The sequence below is a fragment of the Neolamprologus multifasciatus genome, chromosome 7, assembly GCF_963576455.1.
Source record: "Neolamprologus multifasciatus chromosome 7, fNeoMul1.2, whole genome shotgun sequence".
Taxonomy (NCBI): domain Eukaryota; kingdom Metazoa; phylum Chordata; class Actinopteri; order Cichliformes; family Cichlidae; genus Neolamprologus; species Neolamprologus multifasciatus.
In genome coordinates, this window is record NC_140445.1 from 52,316,437 (window position 1) to 52,340,791 (window position 24,355).

Consider the following 24,355-nt stretch of genomic DNA (forward strand, 5'->3'; position numbering starts at 1 on the left):
AACATCAGATTGCTTTTTAAAAATGCCAGCGACAACAAAGTTTTCATAAAACTGTGGCTTTGTTTGCGCTTAAAATTAATACATGTTGACCATGAATAAAAAGGAAGAAAGAAAAACAAAAAATAACATGAAAGAGCAACAGCAAACATAACATTTTATATATAATTTCCAAATATTCTCGATAACTACATTACCCATAATTCTAACAACTTTGTTACCATGGACACGGGGTTAACTAGCTCCGGGGTTCTCAGCAAGAAAATAAATCTTGTAAATAGCTTCACCTGGTATGTTTTGTTACGCCAAAAAGCTTTTAAATTAATATTTTTGTGTCGGTGAATTAGCGTCAGTTGTGGTGATAATGAGTAAGTCTGTGTACAATCAGATTCTTAAATCTGCTCTGTCTCAAAGAGCCTCAGTGGTTTGGCGCTGCTAACGCGCGCGAGTTTTCAAAGTGGGCGAGTCTAACAAGGTAGCTAGCAGGAGTTAGCTTTGTTCGCTACAAAGTTAGCTTCCATCTTAAATGCTCGTAAACTGGCCTATAATTTGGCATTAAACCTGCGTGTCTTGTTAAACGTGTTGGGCACATGTTTCCAGAGCTCGACTGGATCGTTTGTTTGGCATGTCCGGGTTTACCGCTGGCTAAAAAGCCTCACTGTTTTGTAATAAACAGTGCAGCATGGCTAACAGTTAAAGCTAATACTCAATAAAGGGATACGCAGTTCAGCAAAGGAGACATCTGGCGTCTTTTAACTAACGGGTAAGCTTTGATATATATTTCTAGCTGATATCAATGCGTAATTTTAGTTAACTTGAGTTTTTAACTGCTGTCAAAGATAAATTAAGTTTTGTTGTTCCTGTTTTCCTAGGATCCCCTAAACGACCAGGAGGGTGTGCATGATGTCTATTGATTTTGACAGTGCTGCTCTTCAAACCCAACACGATGAAGAGGAATACGACCAAGAGGACTACGCCAGAGAGCAAGAGGTGCAACACTCAGATCTACAGCTTTTCAGAATTATTCAGATAACATCTGTCTGATAGTTGTGCATCCAGTTGTTGGACTGAGTTCACATTCGGCATGCACCCTGAATTTCTTAGGATATTTACAACAACAATTTGATGGATATTTTTTTATTTACTTTGTTATTTGGTGCCCACTTAGGTAACTGAGAAAGCCTATTGTGAAAACACGATTTGTCTTTCGGCTCTTCATCTAATTGTCTTTAAACATATTTAGCCAGCTGACTCTGCTTGTTTCATCACGCATTGGCTACAGCCATCATAGTTGCTGATATTAGTCAACACAGTAGAAAGCCTGTGTATGTTATTCAACATGCAAGAACACAACAACATGTCCAGCTAATGCTAAAATTACAAAATGATAAGAAGCCATTATTTATCTCAGCTTACTTTACATTTACTATCACTGTGTACAGTGATTGTATGTTTACCAAATTGGACTACTGTTAATCTTACATTTCTCTTTGTGAGTTTGTAGTGCTGTCTGGGGAATCATTGACAAGTGCATTGTTTGAATTTCACAAGCACTGCCTGCTTCACAGTTACTCACTGTTATTACTCACATCTACAATCTGTTGTGCTGTGAGCTTGAGCTATTATTGGCTCAAGGAAAAGGCCTCCTTCCAGGTGTGTCACACTGAAACCAGCTCAGCCCTTTGGCTTCCCCACTTTCTATTTGGGTTACTTGGCTTCAGGAGAGAGAGTGAAGAAGCATTTGCTGATCTTATAGAGCTCAGCATAATGGGCTTTAAATAGTATTAATTAAATAGATTTTCATTTCATTTATTTTTCTTTTTTCTTTTTTTCGGCTATAACCTACTTATAATACACTAGCTTGTTATGGATAATGTCTGCCAGCAGTAACTGGAATGTTTCTGCTCCAGTTAACTTTGCTATATGTTTTGTCTAAACAATGGAGGTCTTTGGGAGGCAAACAAGACAATACCACAGGGAGCCGACAACATGCCAGGCACATTTTGGATGTTTTACACAGAAGGCCTTCTCTACAGGCAGATTAGGCTGGGGGTTATCTCGTGGTTTCACAGCTAAAGTAGAAATGCCTTTTCAAATTTTGTTGACTGTGTAAGTTGGATAATATGGGTCCTTCGGTTGTGGACACAGTGGAGGATCTGAGGAGTATTCAGCGGTCCTTATGGGAAGTAAGTCCAGCTGGCTCTGCTTGTTTCAACACACATGGCTGTTTGTTATGTAACTTTGGTTAGTCTGTTACTGAAGAGTTTGGGTTTTTTTGTGTCATTTTATTTGTAAGTGTCAAAATATTAAACAAGGGTACATTTGAAAAGCCTTAATGAGAATCAGTTTTATTTCAAAGTAAATTTACACATATGGATTCTAAACCAGTGATTAACATAGGAGTAAATTCACCCATTTAGGTCACAAAATACAAATACTGCCATATGAGCACAATATGCAAATATTTAAATAGTAGAAGGTTTTTTGCCATATAAAGATTGGGCTACACTGTGCAGTGCTGTGCAAAATACAATCAGAGAGTGCAAATACTTCCATGATTAATCATTTAATCAAAGTTTATCCTTAAATCTCACATGCAAACACAAAAAGCTTCTGAAAGTGTTTTAAGGTATAGCCTGAGTCATTTTGATTTAGTAAATCTGCACAGCATAATGTAATGATATTTAATATAACAAGTATTTCTCAAAACTGCAGCTAAATAATAAAAACAGACTGCATAAGACTTTTACAGCCTTTTAAGCTGTCAGTGATTGCTTAGCTCTGGTGTTTTTTCCTCTATCTTTGTTACTTTATAACTCAGTTGCGAAGCAACCATGGTGACTCATTTCCATGTGCTATTTTCTCTCTTTCTTTTTTTTTTTTCCTTTCTTGCAGCTGCACAAGCTGCTCACAGACCTGCCTGATGACATGCTTGAGGACAGCATTGACTCTTCCTCCCCAGAGCTGGATTACACTGCCTGCAGTAATAAAAACACTGGCAACAGGTAACACATGTTGCTGCTGATGACACTATTGGTAATGTCACATTTCGAGAACTCTGGGTGTGGTTCAAGACAAGCAGATTTAATCTTAATTCTAGCCAATATAGAAACCATCTAATAGATCACATTAATCTCGATATAGCCTCTGCCACCACATTAGATAAATCCCTCAGGGCTCCTTTGATCGCCTCCATCACCTAGTGGGGGTAGGGGGTCGTGGTTTGGTCCCGCCTTAGCTATTGTGGTTGATGTGGAGGTTGGGACGGGCTTAGGGCACCTGGAGGACCCCTAGAGACGTTCTCCCTGGAGGGCTTAACCCGGGGGTTGTGTTCATAACCTGGTTAGTGGCTCTGGTCGCTCTTAGAGGTTGTTCTCCTCGTGGCTGCATGCAGCGGGGCTGGAGGATGGTCTGTGCTGGCGGACGTAGGTTACTGGCCTGGTGGCCTGGCTGCCCCTGAGTGGATCCGGGGCAGGCGTGGGGGTTTGGGGTTCGGGGGTGCTTCGCCTCCGTGCTGGGGCTCTGGCTGGGCCTTGGGGGCTTCGGCCCTCGTCGGTGTGTCGCCGAGGTTGTGGGCGGGTGGGTGCACGGGGGCTCAGCCCTGGTGCAGGGGGCCTCTTGTGCATCGGCCTAACTGGGGGGCTCTTCAACTGGCAGGGAGGTTGTTCCATCCTTGCAGGAGTCCACTCTGCAGGTGGGGGAGAGACATAGGAGAGGTGGAGAATAAACTTAATCTGGGTGTCTGTTGTCCTGTGTAGTCTGGGAGATGATTGAATGTTGGGGTGGATACAGTTTCCTCTGCGGTGGGGTAGGGTGGGCTGCCCCGGGTCCTGTGGGGCTTGGCGGTGCTGCTGCCGTAGGCCCCGGTCTGGATGGGCCTGGGCTCCCTTGCCTTGGTGGGTACCAGAGGACGGGGGTGCCTACTGGGGTCAGCGAGAGAGCTGGCCCTAGGGAGGGGCATCCTCCCCTCCCTTCTTTTCCTCCCCATCCCCGGCTACCCCCTCTTCCCGCTCCACCACACCCACCCACACAGGGCCTTGGGGTGCGGGTGTGTCACCAGGGTGCAGAGGAGACATTCCCACCCCCTCTGTTCTCTTCTGGCCACCCGTGCCTCAATTTTATCTCACAACTTAGACATCCACATTACTTACACTCTCTTAACACATTACTTACACTCTCATAACGCACACACACACATATATATATATATATATATATATATATATAGGGCCTTGAGGGTGGGCACGTTAACGGCGTCCAGTAGACGGTCTGTGTATTCAAACCTACCTCTGGCGCCGGCTCTTGCACTCTGGGGCCTCTGGATGTCTGGGGCCTGGATCTCCTCCATGCCTGCTTCATGCCCTGGGGGACAGGGCTATGGCTCTCTACACCCTCTTGCAGACCATTACATGGGGAAACCATTTGAATACAAGCGCGCCGATCCACACAGGTGTGCACATGGGTGTTCACTGTTCGTAGACTTAAATCACACCTTTCTTGGCTGCTACTTCAAAGCACATTGTGCGCTGTCTTCCCCCCTTTCTCACTGTCCCTCTCCCCTTCTGTTTTTCTTTTCCTTCCTCTTTCTTTCTCCCTTTCCTATCCCTCACTCATGTCTGTCCCGTCTGTAACAACTGAAAATAAAATAAAATAAATAATAAAAACAAAAGTCGATCAAATGGACCAATACGGCAATGCCATGATGATCCATTTGGCAAAATAAATCCATTGGGTATCCTTGTTGGTCTTCAGACAACAATTCTGACGGCTAAAGAACCAAATGGGACAGGCAAAAAAAAAAGACAAGCAGATTTGTTGTCACTGCAACATTAGTTATCATTTGTTGTGCTTTCTCTACTTAGCCCACAGTCCAGCTGGACTCGGCAATGGTCTGATCATCCGAGGCCAGCCCCTCATACACAGGTAAAGTGTTAGTTTATGTTCAGTAGTAGATTTAGGGGCCTTGAATATTTTTGCCATTTAAAAAAAAAAAATACAACTCATAAATGGTGCATACAAAAAAAGTTCAAAAGGGAAAGAATCACTCTCTGTTATTGTCTCTCTAAAGAACTATGAAGATCACTATGATGAAGGGTTGAACAATGAGTATGCATATAAGGACGGAGCTGCTCGTATTAATGGACATCGGAGTCCCCCTCAAAGTCAACCACTGCCTCACACCTGGAACCAGGATCATCAGTTCACACAAGCAGATTATACATGCACAAGCATGGGCACAGACAAAATGACAGAGACCAGTGATTTTTCCACTGAGTTTGAGTCTAAACCATACCCTCAGGGTGCCAGTAATCACGTGGAATATAATGGAGAAAGAGGATACATAGACAAGCAAAACCACCAATTTCAAGTGAGTGGACCATTTAATTTCAAAAGCATCCAGAAGGTTGTAGCTGTTATTGTGCTGTTCTTTCCTTTAAGGTTTTAGGTCTTAATGCCTCCAAATCATTTGAATAAATAGTAACATGAAAGGGTTTCTAGTATTGTTTTTAAAAAAGCAGCATTTTATTCCAAAAGAATCATACATTACTTGTGTGTATGAAATTTCCTCAAATGTCATTTTAAATTAACATCTTGTTATCTGCCAATTTGTAGTTTGTGCATTTTTATTTTTTTATGTTTGTAAAAAAAATAAAAATTGTGTATTTTGTGTTTTTTAAATACAGCAACATTTTCACTACTATCATACTATGTTTCTATGTTTAAAGTCTGAAGTATGTGACAGAGGTGCAAATCAGTACAAGGTGAGCTACAATCCTCATCATCCTGCCCATCAGCCAAACATGTTTAAGCCACAGGCTGCTCCGCAAGGTCAGTATAACCATCTGCAGAGAGATTTCCTTGACTCGACACAACGTAAGTCTTACTTTCATTGACTAAATAATATAACTGAGTACACTGACATGTAAATATAAACCATTTGATGAGATGTGTGCCTGTTTCGGGACTGTAGGTGGAGATTGTCAAGTAGCTTAATCTGTTACAAGGCATTTTCTTTCTTCTAGTTGTATGCATAGTCTAGCTGTACTGCAGAAAGGTGTAATTTGTATCGCCAGTGGTTTAAAAAAAACAAACAAAAACTGACATTGCTTAAATTGAAAATGTCTTCACAATTAAAAATAACTAAAATTAAACACTAAATGATCTTTGTTTCAGAAAATGCTGACCGGGAGCAGCTTGCCCAGGTGCAGATTTTGAACAAAGCTCAACAGAGGCAAATTGAAGACTTGGAGCGAAAACTTGAGGATTCACGGCGTAACATGAGATACCTCGAGCATCAGTTTGTAATTGTCAAAGGCATGTTCAACTTTAAATGAGGGACATCTCACTTTGTTGCAGTACTTGAACAGTGATGTGATTTTGGAGATTTCTTTAATACTTTCAGGAAGAACATTTAATGTTGGTACTTTATTTTTTTTTACAAGCATCATCATAATAATAATAATAATAATTATAGTATAGTATAATAATAGTAATCCACTCAAAACCTTGGGCACTTGATACTTGAGAGGGATTGTCAGTTTATATAACTGAGATTAGTAGAAGGAAATGTAAGTTTGTCTTTAGTTGGTTAAAACGTCTGCCCTCTTGTGGCTGTTAGTGATGTAGCACTTCTTGCTAGATGTACTGATGGTCCTTTTAAAAAATATTGTCCATAGATGAAAAGGACGGCCTAGCAGTAAGTTTAAAGGAAGCGAGTCGATTGATTGAAGAAGCCAAGGAAAGAGAGGTCCAAATGCAAAACAAGCTGAAGGCAATGGAGCAGCAAGTACAGATCCTCACTGAGAGAGACCACGAGGTGTGTTCTGTGCTGACAAACACTGTTTTCATTCTATTTTCTTAGTTATTTAATGCTAAATTTAAGACAGTAATAATATTTAAGTATAACTATTAAAGAAACATGCACTTAAGAAATTCAAAAGCTTTGTCAGCTTTATTTAATATGAAATTTTGCTTACAAATGTGTCTAAACCAGCTCTGTTTACTGAAACATGATGCATGACTGAAACCTTTGTATGAGAATGCTTCTTTTTAGTGTATACAGCAAAGGTTTTCTATTGTTTGCAGAACATAAAGAAACAGAGGGTGGCAGATGCTGCGGTAGACAGCATGAAGCAACAGATGTTGGAGCTTCGCCGTTCTGACACGCTGTCCAGAGCGCGGGAACAGCATGACAGAGACCTTGCCATCATAAAGGAGCAGCATGAGGCTGCTCTGTTAGCCCTGCAACAGAAGCTGGACTCTACCTCTCAGGCTTTGAATGAACAGGTCTGGAGTTTTATTGACATAGTATTAGAAAATGGAACAAGTTAACCATAAGTCCATTGTTTGTCATCAGACAAATTTTGATTATATTATTATTATTGTTAAGTCCGAGAGTGTTTTTTGTTTTGTGGCTTCCAGCTTGATATTGGTCAGAAGTTACGGGAGCATGTGAAGCTGTTGGAGCGCCAGAGAGAAGAAGAGCAGCTGGAGAGAGCCAGAGTGGTGAATGCACTCACTCAGCGTCTAGAGGAGAGTCAACAACAATGTGCCAAGCTGCTGCAGACAAGTGTGTGAACTCCACATGAACATTACTGAGCAGCTGACACCCACATTACCTTATTCTTGCTCACATTTAATTGATCTAATTATCTGTTTTTTATTTTCAGATTCAGTGCAAGAGATGAGTCAAATGCAAATCAAACTACAGCAAGCACTGTCAGCCAAGGCCTTGAGTGAGAACATGAACAAAGTTTTACAGGTTTGTCCTCAGATTTTTCTAAAGCACAACTACTTCTGTGACTTCTGATGAACAAGCTGCACAAATGTTTTGTGTTTTTCCATTTTCACCCTAAAGGAGGATATGGCTGATCTGAAGGAGCAGATCGCTCTGTATGAATCTGCAGTGAAGCACGGTGTCATTGCGATAGACCTAAGCAGCAACTGGGAGAACCAGCTGTCTGAATCCTGTGTGGATTTGGGGTTGAAGAAAACAAACAGGAAAAATGGCACACTTAATAGGTAACAGTGTGAACACAGACCAGTCATTGTGATCTGTATCTCTTCTCCTCTTGGGCTGAACTCTCCAGAGTAACCTTTGGAAACACATTTTTCTGTTCTTTTGTCAGTACTGCTTTGGCTCACCTGTCAGACTCCAAGCTGCCCAAGGATGAGGCTTTAAGGTTGCTACGAGTAGAGATGCAGCGCTGCCTGGGTAGTTTAAAGGGGAAGCGGCAGAAGATCAACCAGCTGCAGGAGGAGCTCCAGCAGTGTCAGCGTCGAGTGAATGAAATGCAGATTGAATTAGATGAAACAAAACTTAACTCTGAGGTGAGCGCTGACTCCTGAAAATTGTTACTTTTCTAAACTTTGGTTAATTTTATAAAAGGACTAAAAGTTGGTGGGATTAGGTGACTGATGCAGACATTTTTGATTTACCCAGATGAAAGAAACCAGCCAGAAGAAACATCAAGACATGACTGGAGACTCTCAAAAAGAGTTGATGAGGTTACAGGAGGACAAAGCACACTTGCAGGAACAAGTGGAGGTGGGTTGATGTTTGTTGCCAGACTAATCATGTTCTTAGTTTTTTGGCTAAGTCACAAAAGACTGTTGTCTTCTCCAAACTGCAGCTGCTAGAAAAGAAGAATCAGGAGCTGAAAGAAAACGAGGAAAAACTGAAGTCTGCCAATTCTGAGTTGTGCACCAAAATGAGGGAGATGATCCAGGAGCTCGACCAAGAAAAGCAAGAAGCTGCTGAGAGGTAAAATTGACTCTTTCTCTTCCTCCTCTTTCTTGGGGCACGTGTATTTTCCTGTTATGTGTATTTATAAGTATATGTGCTTCTTTTGCTTAGATCTGAGCGGATTCATCAGCAGTACAGGAATGATGTGGTTAACAGGATCAGAACAGAACTCATGCTGGAACACGATGCTCAGGTAGAGCGGCTGACGACACAGCACCAGCAGCAGCTTCAGCAGTTACAGTAAGTCTCCTGCACCTCTAAAAATATAAATATATATAAATATCTAAAAATATAGTTGTTTTCAGACTTTTGTGGGTATTTTTTTTTATTTTTTCCACAGAAGCCAGCTCTCTGAAGCTAATGATAAGATGCTGGCGGTACAAGAATGTTACATATCTGTCTGCAAGGAGAAGGACTTGCTTGAAGAAAGCATCCGCAGCAGAGAGAAGGAGGAGAAGTTGATCAGAGAGGAGAGTGGCACAGCTATGCAGAAGCTGAGAAGTGAGCTTGAGGCTCAGCATCAGGCCTCAGTTATGGAGCTCAAATCTGTCTGGTCCAAAGAGAAAGAGGCTGAGTTCCAGCAAACACTGACTTCTCATTTAGCTTCCGCTGAGGCTGCATGGAAGGATGAGTTGCAAAAGGTATGACTATTAAAATGTATTCCTATCTCCCTCATTTGACTAATATTGGTTTCATACAAGACTTATTTTCTTCTGTTCTACTTTTTATACAGATGGAGAAGACCTGGGCCCAGAGGTTGGAGGAGGCTACAAGAGAGGAACATCAAGAGGTTGCTGAGACGAGCTGTCAGACGGATGAGAATGAGGTCAGTTGGACAATTTCTGCTGAGGAGTTGGACTCCAGGCTCAGTGCCCAGAGACAGCAGCTGCAACTGGAATCTGAAAATGTCAGAAGGAAAGCTGTGGAGGAAGCCAGGAAACAAGTCCAGAGAGAGTTGCAGGAGAAACACCTGGACGACATGGCTAAACAAGTCAGTGCATTTTTGTTTTATTATTGTATTTCAAGAGAAATATTAAACATATTTTAATGGTCATCAAAATACATGTGCATGTGTTTTGAATTATTAAAGTAGACCTACTTTAATTTGAAAAGGCTCGATGACTGTCAAGTGATTGGGCTGTAACCAAACAAACAAACAAAAAAACCCACCGGCAACGCAGTTTGAGGTCTTTGGCTTTGTTTTTGTGCTATGATCACAGTCTGATAGACTGATTTGGACTAGCATCCCGTACAGACCAAGACTTGGGTAAATAGTTAAACATTTCACCAGATATCGACGCATAAAAAATCACCAGAGTGCGGAATATGACATTTCAGACCCTTAAAGTCACCTTCATCTATTTTAGGTACAGAGATTTAAACCATCAATTTTAATGTATATTACTCACAAGACTTGGTTAAGTTATTTTCCAACATTATGTAAAAATGTTTATATCATAATGATATTTCTTTTCCTCTTTGACATGATTATTTGGTTCAGTTAATGGACATAAAATGCGTTTGTGTTTGTTTCAGGTTGAAGGGGCAGTAACCAGAGCCTATAATCGCTGGATTGAGGATCTCACTTCACTGCCAGAATATCAAGCTGCTCTACAAACTGAGAAGGAGAAATGGGAACAACTGCAAGAGAAACACACCCAACAGAAGGTATGAAAGAGTTTTTGTCTTTTATTTGAAAGTGTCACTGCTGTTGTCTGGGTTTATATATTTATTTAAATGTTTTAGGTGTCCCAAGCCCTGAAGGAGGCGGAAGAGCAGTGGCGCAGGAAGCACAAGAACCTGCAGGAGGAGAACGGCTCTGGGCCACAAAGGATGGAGGAGCTGCAAGAGGAACTGGCAGCCCTCCAGAGCCAGCTGGAGCAAGTGACCAGAGAGCAAGCTGCCTTATTGAAAGCTGAGCTGGCTGGAGCAAGAGCAGCCTGGAACAGAGACAAACAGCAGGAGATCGCCATCATCCAGGCCCGCAGCGAGCAGGTATATCAAGCCAAGCTGCAAGAGCAGTACAAAAAGCTGGAGCAGGCTGTACTCCAAGCCAGAGAAGATGCTGATCTCCAAAAGAATGAGCTGCTCCTACAGATGGAGGCCAAGCTTCAGCAAACTGTGAGTGCCCGTGAGGAGGAGTGGCGATGCCAGCATGCAGAAAAGGAAATGATCCAAGGAAAGCAGATAAGAGATGAACTACAAGCAGAGCTTCAGACTGCACTCGCAGAGGTCCAGGCACCACTTCTCAGGAATACCAAAACGGATCATCAGGGTACTGAAGACACTCGGAGGACCAGCAGGGCTACATCAGAGGCTACAATAACACACATCATCCAAACTTCATGCAGAGACATAGTCCAAAGAGCAGTAGCCCAAGCTAAGAAGGAATGGAAAACAGTGAGTTGTTATATTTCTAAAGAACATATAAATGATAAATGTATAAATTAAGTTGGTGTGCAAAAGGAAAAGATTAGAGTAGCCAGAGAGATGAGTAAGAAATTTCATCATTTTTATTACAAGTACTGCAATGAATGATTTGTACAGCATGTAATATATATATATTTTTACAGATTTGTCTTTTATTTAGAAAGTTTTTCATCTGAAGCTTTCATTTTTGATCCCACAGATGAGTGAAGAGAATTTGAGCCGTGCTTTGAAGGAAACGCAAAAACAGCACGAAGGAGAAATAAAGAAAATGCAAAGTACGTAATGAGCTCCTCTCTAGCAGGACATGAAAATGTTCTGCTTGTATATCAACATGACATACTCTGTTCATTTCATGAAATGGTTGTTATCAATATTATATGGCAAGGTTTGGGGGTTTTTTCTGTTTTTTTAGCGGTCTTATCCCAGCAGAGGGAGCAGTGTCATTGCAGGAAGGAGTGCAGTGAAAGTGTAAGTAAGCTGCAGAAGAAGAATCAGGAGCTCCAGAGACATTTAGAGAAAACCTGTCGGCAACTCCAGCACAGCGTTAGAGAGCACAAAACTGCCATACAGCATCTCAAAGGTAGTGCATTTAAAAGACCTTATTAAGATTCATTTATAAGATTTTTTATGAGCTGGAACTGCATGTGTGCTGACGGGTTAAGTGCTGTCTGTTGTAGATGAGCATGAAAGCGTCTTACAGAGGGCAAAGGAGGAACATCTGCAACAGTTAGAGGAAGTGAAGAGAGCAACAGAATCATCAGGGTTTGTGTTTTTTATTTTTGCCTTTAATTTAATGATACAGTGCAAATTGCTATTGCCTTGCTGCACTTCAGTTATGTCAAAAACAAGTTGTTTCATAAATCTAATGCATTTCAGAGCTACGTATTCAATTAGACCTCTCAACAAGTTTCTTCAGTTTGATCTTTTAATTTACAAGTTTAATTTCTTGAGACAAGTCGCTTGAGCAGGACATTTACTTTAAACTTGGAGCATCTAAATTATCTTGGCATCATAATCTGTCAAGACAATTCAGATTAAAAAAAAACAAAGAAAATAAGAGATTTCAAAGCTACTTCATGGGACTGTTAAAGGCTTCTTACTGTGGGACTGCTTTACCTGATTTATATTAAGAAAACTAAAAAAACAAAAGAAACAAGGACTCTTCTGTATGTTAACACTCTGATAATTTCTGAACTGCATTATTAGACATGGCTTCATTAATCCCCCACTGGGGAAATTCACTTGTTACAGCAGCACAGGGGACAGGATAAAAAGGTGAATTAGATAGATATTTTGAAAAGAAAAATACTGTACTAAAAAGCTAAAATACTATACAAAATGATATACTGTGTCAAAATGTTTACTGTATACAGTAAAATACACAGAGATTAAAGACAAAATATGTATTTAACCAGGATTGTTGACTGTTTTGCTTGCAGAAGTTCTGGTCAGCAGCAAAAGCTTCAGCAAGGCCTGGAGGAGATGAAGCAGCAGTACCTGATGACTGTGGAAAAGATCAGAGGTTGGCGTTAGTGCCGGGGGATTAAATATGCATATCTTGTTGGGTTTTTTTTTTTTTTTTTTTATGTTAAATCATGTGTCCTAAAAGGTTGATTCTGTTCATCTGGATGTTGCGTTTTTAAGTAAAACAGTGGGTTTTGGGGTTTTTTTTTCCTTTCAGGAGACATGCTGCGTTACCTCCAGGAAAGTCGAGAGCGTGCAGCCGAGATGATCCGCAGGGAAGTGCAGAGGGAGAGGCAGGACACTGCTAGAAAGATGAGGCGGTATTATCTGACCTGTCTGCAGGAGTTATTGGAAGATGGAGGAAAGACCGCAGGGCAAGAGGCCATAATTATCCTAAACTTGTTTGCTTGGTTCATCATGGCTCCTCTTGTTAATTGTATCGATTTTCCTGTCTTCTGCAGTGCTGAAAAGAAAATAATGAATGCTGCAAGCAAGCTGGCTGCCATGGCCAAAGTGCTGGAGACTCCAATCAAAAGTAAATCAGCAAAGAACCAGAGTTTACAGAGTGAGTGCTAATGTGCTAAACTGTTTTACTGGGATTTTTTTTTTCACCATGCCAGTGTGGTTTGCATCTGTGTTTTGCATTGACAGGATGTTCAATGGCTGTATCCACCACTGGCTGCCCTCCAGGTAGAAACGCAGGTTTCACTAAGAACCTGCCAACCCTCACTGAGCTTCCTGACTTCAGGACAGAGGAGAGATGCCACAGGGAAAAGACTTGTGCTGATTCAGAACAGAAGCCAACCGCAGATGTGAGAACTAAACTTTTGAGCCATCTGGACATTCTTGCATCAAGGAGGGAGGAGACCTCTGTGGATGAAGGGATGAAGCCCCAAAATGTTTATACTACCCAGCCGTCGTACAAATCCTCTCATCAGACGGTTTCTCCATCCCACATAAATTTGGTCAATGTGTCTGTGAGGTGTAAGAGCAGGGAGATGTACATGCAGGGAGGTGACTCGAGGAAAGCCAAAAACCATTTGGATTCACAGCGTCAGAGGAAACCTGTCCTCATCCAGGAGGCTCCTGTCAGGGATGAGAAACAGAACGACTGGAGCATGACTAGTGGTGACTCTGACACAGACTTCCAAGTCCCCAGACTGTCCTACTCAGGGAGGAAAGTGGAACCAGTGAAACCCTTTTCTGTGTCGGCTGCATCAGCCAGCAACATAGGGGAATTCGGCAGTCTCAGCCCTGATGTTTCTGACCTCACTGTTTATAATGAGATTTCTAAGAAGACTCCTGACACAGAGACATTTGTGCATGCAAAGAGGAGTGTGCACAGAGAGCCTACACCTGGCTCTGAATGTGAGAAGCTGCAGGAAGGCTGGTCAAGGCCTCCGTTTTCTGAGTTGAGGCAGCGCCAACAGGACAGCGGCTTTGACAGTCCCTTCTACCAACAGAAATAACAAGCGAAGGGCAGACATGAGGTAAAGTTTCAGTTAGCTCATCAAATGGTGCCTTACAGTGTCAAGTGTTTACATTATATAAAATTTTGTCCTGAAGGTGCTTGAACTTTGTGTTTGTTGAGTTATTTGTTAGGCAGAGTTTGATCTGTTGGCAGCTTTTTTTCTTTGCTTGGTGAGGAAGATGTGAAGGCTGATGATTGTACTTAAGTATGAAGCTACAGCAGCAGCAGGTTATCTGAGTTCAGCAAAAAATCTGAAAATTAACTAAACTGTTAGTTTGGCTCTAAGTCTTAACAAAATCGGTGTGCTCACATGTTTAAAGCTTACAGAAGAGGATCTGGCATTAGCCATTGAAAAAAAATATATATACATACATTTTTATTTTTGGGTGTGTTTCTTTCTTGTTTTTTTAAATTCTGGGGGTAAAATACTCATAACCCTCTCCAATCTGGCCTTGATCCTCATCTGTATAAACTCACCAATTAACATGTGATCTTTTGATGAAATATTAGTAATAGTAAGGACAAGTTGTGGACCAGAAAAGCAGACAGGTGAAGACCTTCAGATATATCAGACAGAAGGATTTCGCAACCTGCTGCTGACTGCAGCAGGAAACCTGCTGTTTCATATTTACAAAGTACGTATGGAGGAGGTTCATAATTAACTCTGCAGAAAGTGACTATGTATGTTTAGTATTGAATTATTGCATTGTGTAAACAAACGCAGGCTGCATCTCATATAAGGATTTAAATGGCAAAGTCCAGTGAAGCAATGGACCTTTTTTTTTCTGTTTAAAACATTTTCAAGTCTCCTTTTGTAAGTGACACTTATTTAAATGTCCCTTTAAATATCTGTATCTATTGTAATATGTACAAATAAATGTGTTACTCTAGGCCCTCAAGTCAAAATTCATGAGTTGCAAACAACTCAACACCTGTTTTAATATCTGCCACAGCAAAAATCACATCAAAATATGAGAGCCACCCAAGAGGCCTGTCTGTGCTGTAACTTTTCTGTATTTCTAGCACTCCAGCAAAATTTATTTCAACATTTGCAAATCTGCAAAGGGTTGTTTTTTTTTTAATCTGCACCCAGAGATCGCGCACACACAGTATTTGTTACACATTTACAAATCTGAGTAAACACACAGACTGAAGAACAAACAACCTTTGACACACATTTGAAAAGAATTGTGCTACGGTATAATCTAGTACACATTGTACATTTATTTCGGTCATAGGCTGTAACTGGCACACAGGAGTTCACTGAATCAGAGATACTCAGTCTACTCAGTCAAATACTGGATCCTTACTGGGTCACATCTTCTCAGTCTGGGGTTAGGTTTTTTAAAACCAGTCAGTTTGTGTTTTTTACTTTTAAAAAAAAGTTTATATATAATGTTTATGTTCTTAAGATCTGCAGAGCATAATTATAAATGTTTCTATATTGTGTTTGTGTATATTGCTTGAAATCTTCCTTTAATAAATCTTATTTAACTGAAAACTGGGAAGCTAATTTATTATGAAAGCTAAACGTTACAAGCAAACAAGCAGCTGATCTATTATTCCTCTTTATTTATTTGGTAGATATGTGAAAATGAATAAACATGAATCTATTTACATATATTAATATATTAAATGCAGACATTGTCCATGTTTAGACTATGTTTTGTTTTTTTTCCTTTTTCAGATGTATCAGCACGTGCAGGACTTACAAATTTACAATGATTTTTGCTTTCATCTATTTGTCTACACCGGCTCACGCCATTCATCCATTCATGTCCAAAACTAGCTGCTTTTTCCCAGGGATTACAGATAAAAACGAACTTTTAGCTGTTTCCACACACCAGTATCATGCAACTTTATACGTGTACATGTTCCACTACCTATTGATAGCAGTCATATGGTAGCAGTGCCCATCTACATGCACTTAAACATGCTGATACAATCAAGAAGTTCAAACTGAGCAGAATGGGGAAGAAAGATGATTTAAATGTCTTTGAATGTGGCGTGGTTGTTGGTACCAGACAGGCTGATCTGAGTATTTCAGAAACTGCAGATCTACTGGGAATTTCCATCACAACTGTCTTTAGGTCCTGCAGAAAAAGTTCTGAAAAAGAACATATCCAGCCATCAGCAGTTCTCTGGATGAATGTTTTATTGATACAAGAGGAGAATGACCAAACTGCTTTGAGCTAATAAGGCAACAGTAAGTAAAAAACAAAACAAAAACAACTTGTTACCAAGGAAGGCAGAAGAGCAGCTCTGACCGCACAAGACACTGTGCATTGCTGTTATGGTCTCGCCATTATCCATTACCATTATCGTCTGCAGGTGCCTGAAGCTTAATAATTAACCCTCCTGTTATGTTGGTTTCCAGGAACACCAATTATGGTCCTGGGTCAATTTGTACCGCAACATAACAGGAGGGTTAACAGCTCCCTGTCCTTTCTAAGCATTTACATAAGGCTTACACAGTGTTGGGAAAGTTACTTTTAAAATGTATTCCATTACAGAATACAGAATACATGCCCTAAAATGTATTCTGTAACGTATTCCGTTACGTTACTTAATGAGAGTAACGTATTCTGAATACTTTGGATTACTTAATATATTATCATGCTGTTTACAACTACATAAATGTACTATTGCTGTGATTTATTACTGTTACTGAAGGTCCATGGCTCCGAACCGTAGTAAAGGGACCTCTGGCTAATACGGTGGGCTCTGTGTCGGCTCATAGCCGAAAACTAGCTTTACTTTGTTGTCTGGGTCAACTTTGCTAGCGAGAGACAAAGAGAGGCGTTGAAAGGCTGCTCCAATGGAACTTATTGTTTTTGGAGGAAAACACGAACACGGTGTACAGTCCAGTCTTAATAGCTTACTTACAAGTGGGCTCGTCAGCCACTCTTCTTGGCTGCAGTGGTTATTATTATATTTACATGCTTCCAGCTCCCGTTTTTGCTTGATGACAGCTGTACTTTTTCTCCCTCCCTCGCTCACAGACACATAACGTGTATGGCAGTCCATTCTCCCTGCAGCACGGACTACACTGCCTATGATGCTACATTCTTTAGAGCTATACCTGTAGCATTCTGCATATTAGCTTAGCACGACAACAACAACAAGGCGCTCTCTCACCCAGGAAACACGCAGAGAGAGAGCGTCACCTTGTAACCATGGCAACCGTAACGCTGCCACCTGGAACAACAGAACGTAGCTATTAAACAAAACCCAAACAGTCCTGACCCGCCACAATATGAAACAGGGAAATACCGCCTTGTAATCCATTTATTTCAACAAAGTAACTGTATTCTAAATACCACCTTTTTAAAAGGTAACTGTAACGGAATACAGTTACTCATATTTTGTATTTTAAATACGTAACGTCGGTACATGTATTCCGACGCAACCATTGAGCAGGAGGGGATGCTGCCCCTCCTGCTCATCTGTTTTGATGTAGATCACCTGGTTGTTCAGTAGTTACATATAAGTTGTGTCTGCGCTCCTGCTCCTTGCACCTTTTTATACCTCCGTTCTGTCTTCAGCAGGACAGCTGTGAGACAAACATGTTGGTCTGGACAGTGTGTGCAGCCTTAATTGTATGTGGCGTTTTACTCCGCCATTCTTATCTCTTCCAGGATGTCCTGTACATGCTAAAATAAAAACAATGCGCTTTGCCTTAAAGTGCATGCAGACTAATTACTCAATCCTGGACCGCCTTTTAGAGCTGGTGAAGACGCAGCCGCAAAAGACTTTAATTTATTTTAAAGATGAAATGTTCACCTACCGGGACGCAGATGTCCTGAGCAACAGAGCCGCGAGAGCGTTTCTGCAGGCTGGATGCGTAAAGGAAGGAGACACAGTGGCGCTGTTCCTGGGGAACCAGCCGATGTTCCTGTGGCTCTGGTTGGGTTTGCTAAAGATTGGATGTCCCGGAGCTTTGCTCAACTCCAACATCAGATCCAAGTCTCTGCTACACTGCCTCAACTGCAGCGGAGCCACAACTCTGGTAGCATCTGAAGGTAGTACCTGCATTTCTGTCTGCTTTTCCAAGCGATGGAGACAGTAGAGAGCTCATTTACTCAACATTAAATAACCAGATAAATACATAAATAAATAATCTGACAGGCCTGGAGTTCATCAATTATATGAAACAATTTTCTAGACTTGCTGGATGCAGTGAAGGAGGTGCTGCCCCATCTGCACGAACAGCAGATCAATGTTTTCATCTTAGCCGACAGATGTGAAGTTACAGGTGTGGAGAGCTTCATCGATAAAATGAATCAGGCTTCCTCTGAGCCTATACCCAAGGAGTTAAGGTCCCATGTAACCATGAAGAGTCCAGCAGCCTACATATACACCTCAGGGACAACAGGTAAACTACTTACTGAGATTCACGATGCATCAGTGAAAGAAACAGAAGATTCACCCCCTCAGCCTCTGGCTTGTCTTTAACAGGTCTCCCTAAAGCAGTTGTGATCACTCAAAGCAGAGTGTGGACCATGTCTTTACTTCTGCCTTCATCAGGAGTGAACTCCAAAGATGTGATTTATGATACCCTCCCTCTTTATCACAGCACCGGCTTCCTTGTCTTCACTGGGGCCATTGAGAGGGGTATGAACTCTTTGGATATATACTATTGTGTTTTTTAGATATATGATTGGTGTATGACTTTAGTTTTTTTTTTTTTTTTTTTTTAAACCAATGTAATATAAAAACCATAGTTACATATATGTAACTATGTTACATATTTGTTGAAAAACCCAAAATTTTGACTACTTCCGCTGCTACTCTTTAAAGTGTGCTGTTGTCATCTATTGTTGTGTGCAGGTATTCCTGTTGTTCTGAGGAGTAAGTTTTCTGCTTCCCAGTTCTGAGATGACTGCAGAAAATATAATGTCACCGTCATACAGTACATAGGTGAAATTATGCGTTATCTCTGCAACACTCCACAGGTTTGTGCCAACACAGCACCAACATTAATACTACTGTCTCACACAGAAAGGTTTAGAAAACTAACAAACGCACGCTCTTCTTTTCTCTTCAAACAGAAACTCAGTGATAAAAACCACAAGGTCAGACTTGCAGTAGGCAACGGGATCAGAGCAGATGTTTGGAGGGACTTTGTGAGACGATTTGGGGAAATTCAAATCAGAGAATTTTACGGAGCAACTGAGGGAAACTTTTCTCTGTTGAATTATAGCAGCAAGATGGGAGCTCTTGGGCGACACACCTTCCTGCACAAGGTAAAAGTCCATGTTTCAGCTCACATTAAGAAATAAAACCTGTCACTCATGAAGCAGTGTTTTAGCTTCTTTTTTTAAACTTACAGAGGTTTTTTCATATGCTGTGATCAAATATGACATAGACAAAGAAGAACCTTTGAGGGATTCTTCTGGTTTTTGCATGGAGGTTGACAAAGGTGTGTTACTTCCAGGACGCTTACAAAAGCAAAGATTATTTTTTTCCTGTCCTTTTTTTATATTTCTAAAGTTCTCACCCATGCATCTTTAAAAATAAGTATTTATTGAAATCTCATTAACATTGACTTTAAAATATAATAACCCCAAAGATGATTTCTCCCGTACTTTGATCAGGTGAACCTGGACTTCTGGTGACTGAAATAACAGCCAAAGCTCCATTCACTGGTTATGTGAGAGACATGAAGCAAACTGAGAAAAAGAAGCTGCATAACGTCTTCAAGAAAGGTGATCTGTACTTCAACACCGGCGACCTGCTGCGCATCGATGAGGATAATTTCATGTACTTCCACGATCGTGTTGGAGACACATTCAGGTGAGCGCATGTTTTGAAATAATGCTTAAAAACGTGAGCTCACACAGAGCACTGAAAACAAATTGTCAACAGATGGAAAGGAGAGAACGTAGCTACAGCTGAGGTTGCCGACATCCTTGTGCTGACTGACTGTGTTAAAGAAGCCAATGTTTATGGAGTCAAAGTGCCAGGTACATGTTGCTGCTCCAAAATCAAGAACAAAATGTTCAGAACAATGTACACCACACTTAGTTTGTTTAGTCAATCAGTAATCAAATTGTTCCACAATCAAGCATTTTTTAAAATCTAGATCAAGATTTTATTATTTTATTGTTTTTTTTTCTCTCCAGAAGATTGTACCTTTATTTCAATATAGCTTATTTAGAGTAGTAAACACATGGGGTAAAGGATATACAGTCAAAGAGTTTGTGCCATGGTGGAATGCACCTCGCACACTACTCGGGCAGCTGGTGCTGAATACAGGGATATACTGGTAAATATTACTTGGCAATAAATCTAAACAACAATGAAAGTAGGAGTTGAGTTTCACTAACTGCCAGGGATTGGTCCAAATAAGCTTCAACTGGGACACATGAAAAATATTGTGAATTTTCATGTTAGCAGCCCACCTGGTAGGATCGGGTGGGAATCCTGTTAGCCAACTGCTCATTCTGCTCCTTTTGTCCTAAGGAAGGCGGCACGCCACCAGCACAGACAGAAAAGAACAGACAGTGTCGTCATCAACCCAGTGTTTTGACTTTTGTACTTTTTTTATTAATCAATCAAAGCTTTATTCGCCACATGCAGGTTGCCCTGCAGTGAAATGGGACCCCCCAGCTCATATGAATTTCAAAGCAGTTCTACAGTCCAACACTGGTCTCTCAATCTCCCGTTGTCTGTAAAGCCCAGGTTAATAGGCACACAAAAGGTTTATTCCACGACTCCCAAGATGTAAAAAACAGCAGCGAGCAAAGTTTTGGACACCTAAGCCCACCACGGGAACCGGACAGGAGATAACACGATCCAGGAAATGCCGTCGGCTGTGATGGAATGGACCATAACTAACTTGAGAAGCCGCTGAAGAAAAGAGATTAAACATTTATCTCCATAAAACAAACAGTCCAAAGAGCACTGGATGACATCAGTGGCTTCATCCATCTTTTACATCAGGGGTAGGCAACCTTTCTGATGGCGAGTGCCATTTAAAATTTCCTCAGAAGTCAGTGTGCCATATGATTGCATTAGCAATAAATTTAATAACGCTCTATATTAACAGTTACACAATATATAGAACCACTTTATAGAATTATATTTGTTTGCAGATGTTGGCAGCTATCAGCGAATAGTTATCAGCTATTTTGAAACAAAAAAAGACACTTTTTATCCATAACAAGAACTCCATAACAGCAGATGGACTGTACAACAGAAAATACAAATGCTATTTATGGTCTCCTCACAACAATGATAAGAAAAATAAACTAAGCCAATATGGCATGTCTGTTTAATACAGAGACACACATGTTAATGTGATCTTTGGTCTTCTACTCATGAGAGAAGAAGAGGCAGCTGTGCAGCATAACGACAGAATAAATCCACCTTTGTGTCTTTTTCCATCCTAGACAAACTGCGTCCCTTCTCAGCTCAACACGAAACGCGTAATAATTTCTCTCAATACGGGACGATTCCGTTTGTACGGGACGGTTTGCAACTCTACTAACTAACCTTATGAACAAAATAAAGTTCAACATCAGTAAATTCATAGCACCCACCCAGCTGTATAGAAACTCTGTCATGCTAGCTAGTACGCAGTATGAGTTATTGTAAGTGACTGTAAAAAGTCAGCATAACAAAAATAAACTCCACCTAAACTTGGTTTATATCTGACCCAGATAGACTGCAGGTCATAACTTCTTACCTGAAGTTCAGTTCACCTGACACTCGGACCGTCGGCTGCCTCGGGTCTCTCCTCCTCCTGCTTCCCCTCTCCCTCATCCACCTGCTGGCCTCCACCACTTGTTAATTTTACTGAATCTGGAAGCTCCGCCACAGCCAAAAAAAAAAAAATCATCGGCCCACCGAGCAAATGCCTGGTATGCCCGATGGCCAGTCCAGCTATGGTCGTGCCATCAGTTAACTCTTCGCGTGCCAACTGTGGCGAAGGGTTGTTTTACATACTAAACAAATTCATATGTGCTGAATTTAACCCTTACCAGGTTCTAAAGTAACTTAAATACAACTTCTGCCTTTTTTTTATGTTTGAATGATTTATAAGTCAGTGTTAATGTCATCACTAATGCAAACTTCTGGATTCAAGATGTGGACTTGGGAGGCTTAGTGCATTTATTTACAGTGAATGTTCAAAAATCTGCACAGAGGAGAACGCAATACGCTAAAGCTTTACAAACGCAGCCCTACAATTTTTGTCAGGTAAGAGATTTAACAATCAGGCATCAAATGAACGCCTTCCTTCTCCTTAAGTAGTGACCAGCTGATTACAGGATTACCAACAAGTGAGTTCATCATCACAGGCATGATGGACTAAAAGACAGGATGCAGAGGAATGACCTGTCCTTGTATCAAAAAGTGTGTATTTTTTCTCTCTCTCATCCACGCGACACACACAAAGGATAGAAGCAGTGGAGAGAGAAATGGGGAGCCAGCACAGGAGGACTGGAGGACCATGACAGTCATATGGCTTAACAAACCAAAAAAAACATTCCTCTTAAAATGGTCAGAGATAAGAACTGGACTAAAAATGAATGAGAAAGCAGCCAATGTCTAAAGAAAGAGTTTGATAGATCTTAAGGAAGCCTGGAAAACTACTGCATAAGAACAGTTGACAAAGTCAGAATGTGAAGAGATGAGTGGTGGCTCAAGACTTTTACTTAGTACTGACACTTTTAATTAGCAATACTGAACTTCATTTAACTCCTGTTTTGTGATTGTTTAACTTTTGTCTTCAGGCCAGGAGGGAAGAGCCGGGATGGCTGCTGTTACTTTGATGGATGGACTGAAGTTTGACTCCACGGTTGTTTTTAAACATGTTGAGGACTTCCTGCCGTCCTACGCCAGGCCACGCTTTATGAGGATTCAAGTATGTTTACTCCAGTTATTTTACACTTTTTTGCATTTGTGGTTAAGTCTCTTTGTTGCTCGCATGATTTATTTTATCCACTAATAATTGGTTGTACTGTGATTCATTACAGAGGTCACTGGACATTACAGGCACGTTCAAGCTAATAAAGACGAAAGCAGTGGAGCAGGGCTTCAACCCAAATGAAATAACAGACCCACTCTACTTTCTGAATGAAAAAGAGAGGAATTATACTCCACTCACACCAGATGTATTTGATTCAATTGTAGCAGGAAATATCAAAATATAAAGTGATTTTTACTTTTTAAAGGAAATAAAATCACCTCTTTCACGTGTAAGCAAATAATTTTTTTCATTTCTCTCTTTTTTTTTTCTTTTTTTTTTGACAACTCTTTTTGATTCGTTTTACTGTGCTCTACAAAACCATTGTAACACAGTTATATAACAACAACCTTTTTTTTTTCTCTTATAGATCTAACTTTTTAGCTTTAACTATTGCCCTCCCTGACTTGGTTCAGACAACATCAGTGTTAACAGGTGTAGCAGGGATTACACTGGGTGTTTGTGGTTTCTGCAACACAGGCACATTAGCAGGTTCGTGCACGGGTGAACTTAAAGGAATCAAATGCATGTGATTACGCCTAACAGTCTCTTGTGGTAACTCTACTGTGTATGATCGTGGTGTAGAGTGATTTTTGGATAACAGTGCCTGGAGTTTTGACATCGGTCACCCAAACCTTGTTTCTCATCGCTGAAGGAATGACAAGCTGTGTATCTTTTAGCAAAAGGCCGTCTTGTGAGTGTGGCTCTGTCAGGCCAGTAATTTCTCAGTAAAGGCTCTTGTTTTGCACGTTCTGGCCAGCCTTGGGTGCACATGTCCATGACGCGAGCACACACACTGTCGCTTTTCAGTTGTTCCTTCAGTGTTTGCATATAGGAGGAACAGACAGGTGTGTTTGTTACAATACTGTCCACTTATGTCTGTGTTTTCCATTAGCTCTTTGTCTGACATGTTCACTGTTTTTTTCAGAGGCGAGCGGGACAAAGTATCTGCTGTCCAGAGCGATTTCCCTGGGGCGTACTGCACATTGTACGAGTAACGCATGAGTCTCATTCTGAATCGCTAGATCCTGGGTGGCAAGAGATCCAGAGCTTGTCCCCCCAGTAAGGAAACAAGAGGTTTGTGGTCCGTTTTGAGACAAATGTTTACCAATCAGGATATCACGAAATCGCTCAAACGCCCATGTAGACTAGACGCCAGTGCCTCTTTTTCTACTTGTGCGTATCGTGGTTCAGTAGGAGAAAGGGACCTCGATGCATACGCCACTGGTCGCCATCCTTCTTCCCACAGCTGCAAAAGAACACCTGCGAGACCAAA

The 24,355-nt window shown here is 41.0% G+C and overlaps 1 protein-coding gene, 1 long non-coding RNA gene and 1 pseudogene across 8 annotated transcripts; 2 read left to right on the plus strand and 1 right to left on the minus strand.

Annotated features, from left to right (window-relative positions):
• Positions 1 to 210: 210 nt before the first annotated feature.
• Positions 211 to 15,567, plus strand: cep152 (centrosomal protein 152). 6 transcript variants are annotated; one of them, XM_085166292.1, is made up of 27 exons: positions 211 to 760; positions 870 to 987; positions 2,893 to 3,002; positions 4,860 to 4,920; positions 5,066 to 5,365; positions 5,724 to 5,871; positions 6,172 to 6,312; positions 6,675 to 6,814; positions 7,084 to 7,284; positions 7,420 to 7,567; positions 7,668 to 7,759; positions 7,856 to 8,019; positions 8,127 to 8,328; positions 8,441 to 8,545; positions 8,631 to 8,761; positions 8,855 to 8,983; positions 9,084 to 9,384; positions 9,477 to 9,734; positions 10,280 to 10,411; positions 10,490 to 10,868; positions 10,905 to 11,143; positions 11,373 to 11,448; positions 11,586 to 11,753; positions 11,851 to 11,935; positions 12,613 to 12,695; positions 12,855 to 13,202; positions 13,289 to 15,566. In XM_085166292.1, the coding sequence occupies exons 2-27, from the start codon at positions 898 to 900 to the stop codon at positions 14,104 to 14,106; spliced, it is 5,049 nt and encodes a 1,682-aa protein (XP_085022418.1). In that variant the 5' UTR covers positions 211 to 760; positions 870 to 897; the 3' UTR covers positions 14,107 to 15,566. The 6 variants fall into 6 exon arrangements, with proteins under 6 accessions (XP_085022418.1, XP_085022420.1, XP_085022415.1 ...); XM_085166294.1 differs by having other exon boundaries at positions 10,490 to 11,143; positions 12,855 to 13,011; positions 13,099 to 13,172; positions 13,289 to 15,565; XM_085166289.1 differs by having other exon boundaries at positions 211 to 472; positions 598 to 760; positions 10,490 to 11,143; positions 13,289 to 15,565.
• A 2,006-nt stretch (positions 15,568 to 17,573) lies between these two features.
• LOC146515342 (long-chain fatty acid transport protein 2-like) lies at positions 17,574 to 23,311 on the plus strand (annotated as a pseudogene). The gene is made up of 10 exons (XR_014875082.1): positions 17,574 to 18,130; positions 18,274 to 18,483; positions 18,567 to 18,722; positions 18,939 to 19,063; positions 19,160 to 19,354; positions 19,443 to 19,530; positions 19,706 to 19,904; positions 19,977 to 20,074; positions 22,847 to 22,977; positions 23,090 to 23,311. The product of XR_014875082.1 is annotated as a long-chain fatty acid transport protein 2-like (transcript).
• LOC146515343 (uncharacterized) lies at positions 18,266 to 22,852 on the minus strand. The gene is made up of 2 exons (XR_014875083.1): positions 21,799 to 22,852; positions 18,266 to 20,960 (listed from the first exon to the last, which is right to left on the minus strand). It is a non-coding gene; the product is annotated as an uncharacterized LOC146515343 (long non-coding RNA).
• Positions 23,312 to 24,355: the final 1,044 nt, after the last annotated feature.

Excerpts from the sequence above, each read along its gene's own strand:
- cep152 (XM_085166288.1), top strand. The coding sequence starts at position 898 with ATGATGTCTATTGATTTTGACAGTGCTGCTCTTCAAACCCAACACGAT. Across the intron at positions 3,003-4,859 it reads AATAAAAACACTGGCAACAG|CCCACAGTCCAGCTGGACTC; the intron begins GTAACACATGTT and ends TTCTCTACTTAG. Across the intron at positions 7,568-7,667 it reads TGCCAAGCTGCTGCAGACAA|ATTCAGTGCAAGAGATGAGT; the intron begins GTGTGTGAACTC and ends TTTTATTTTCAG.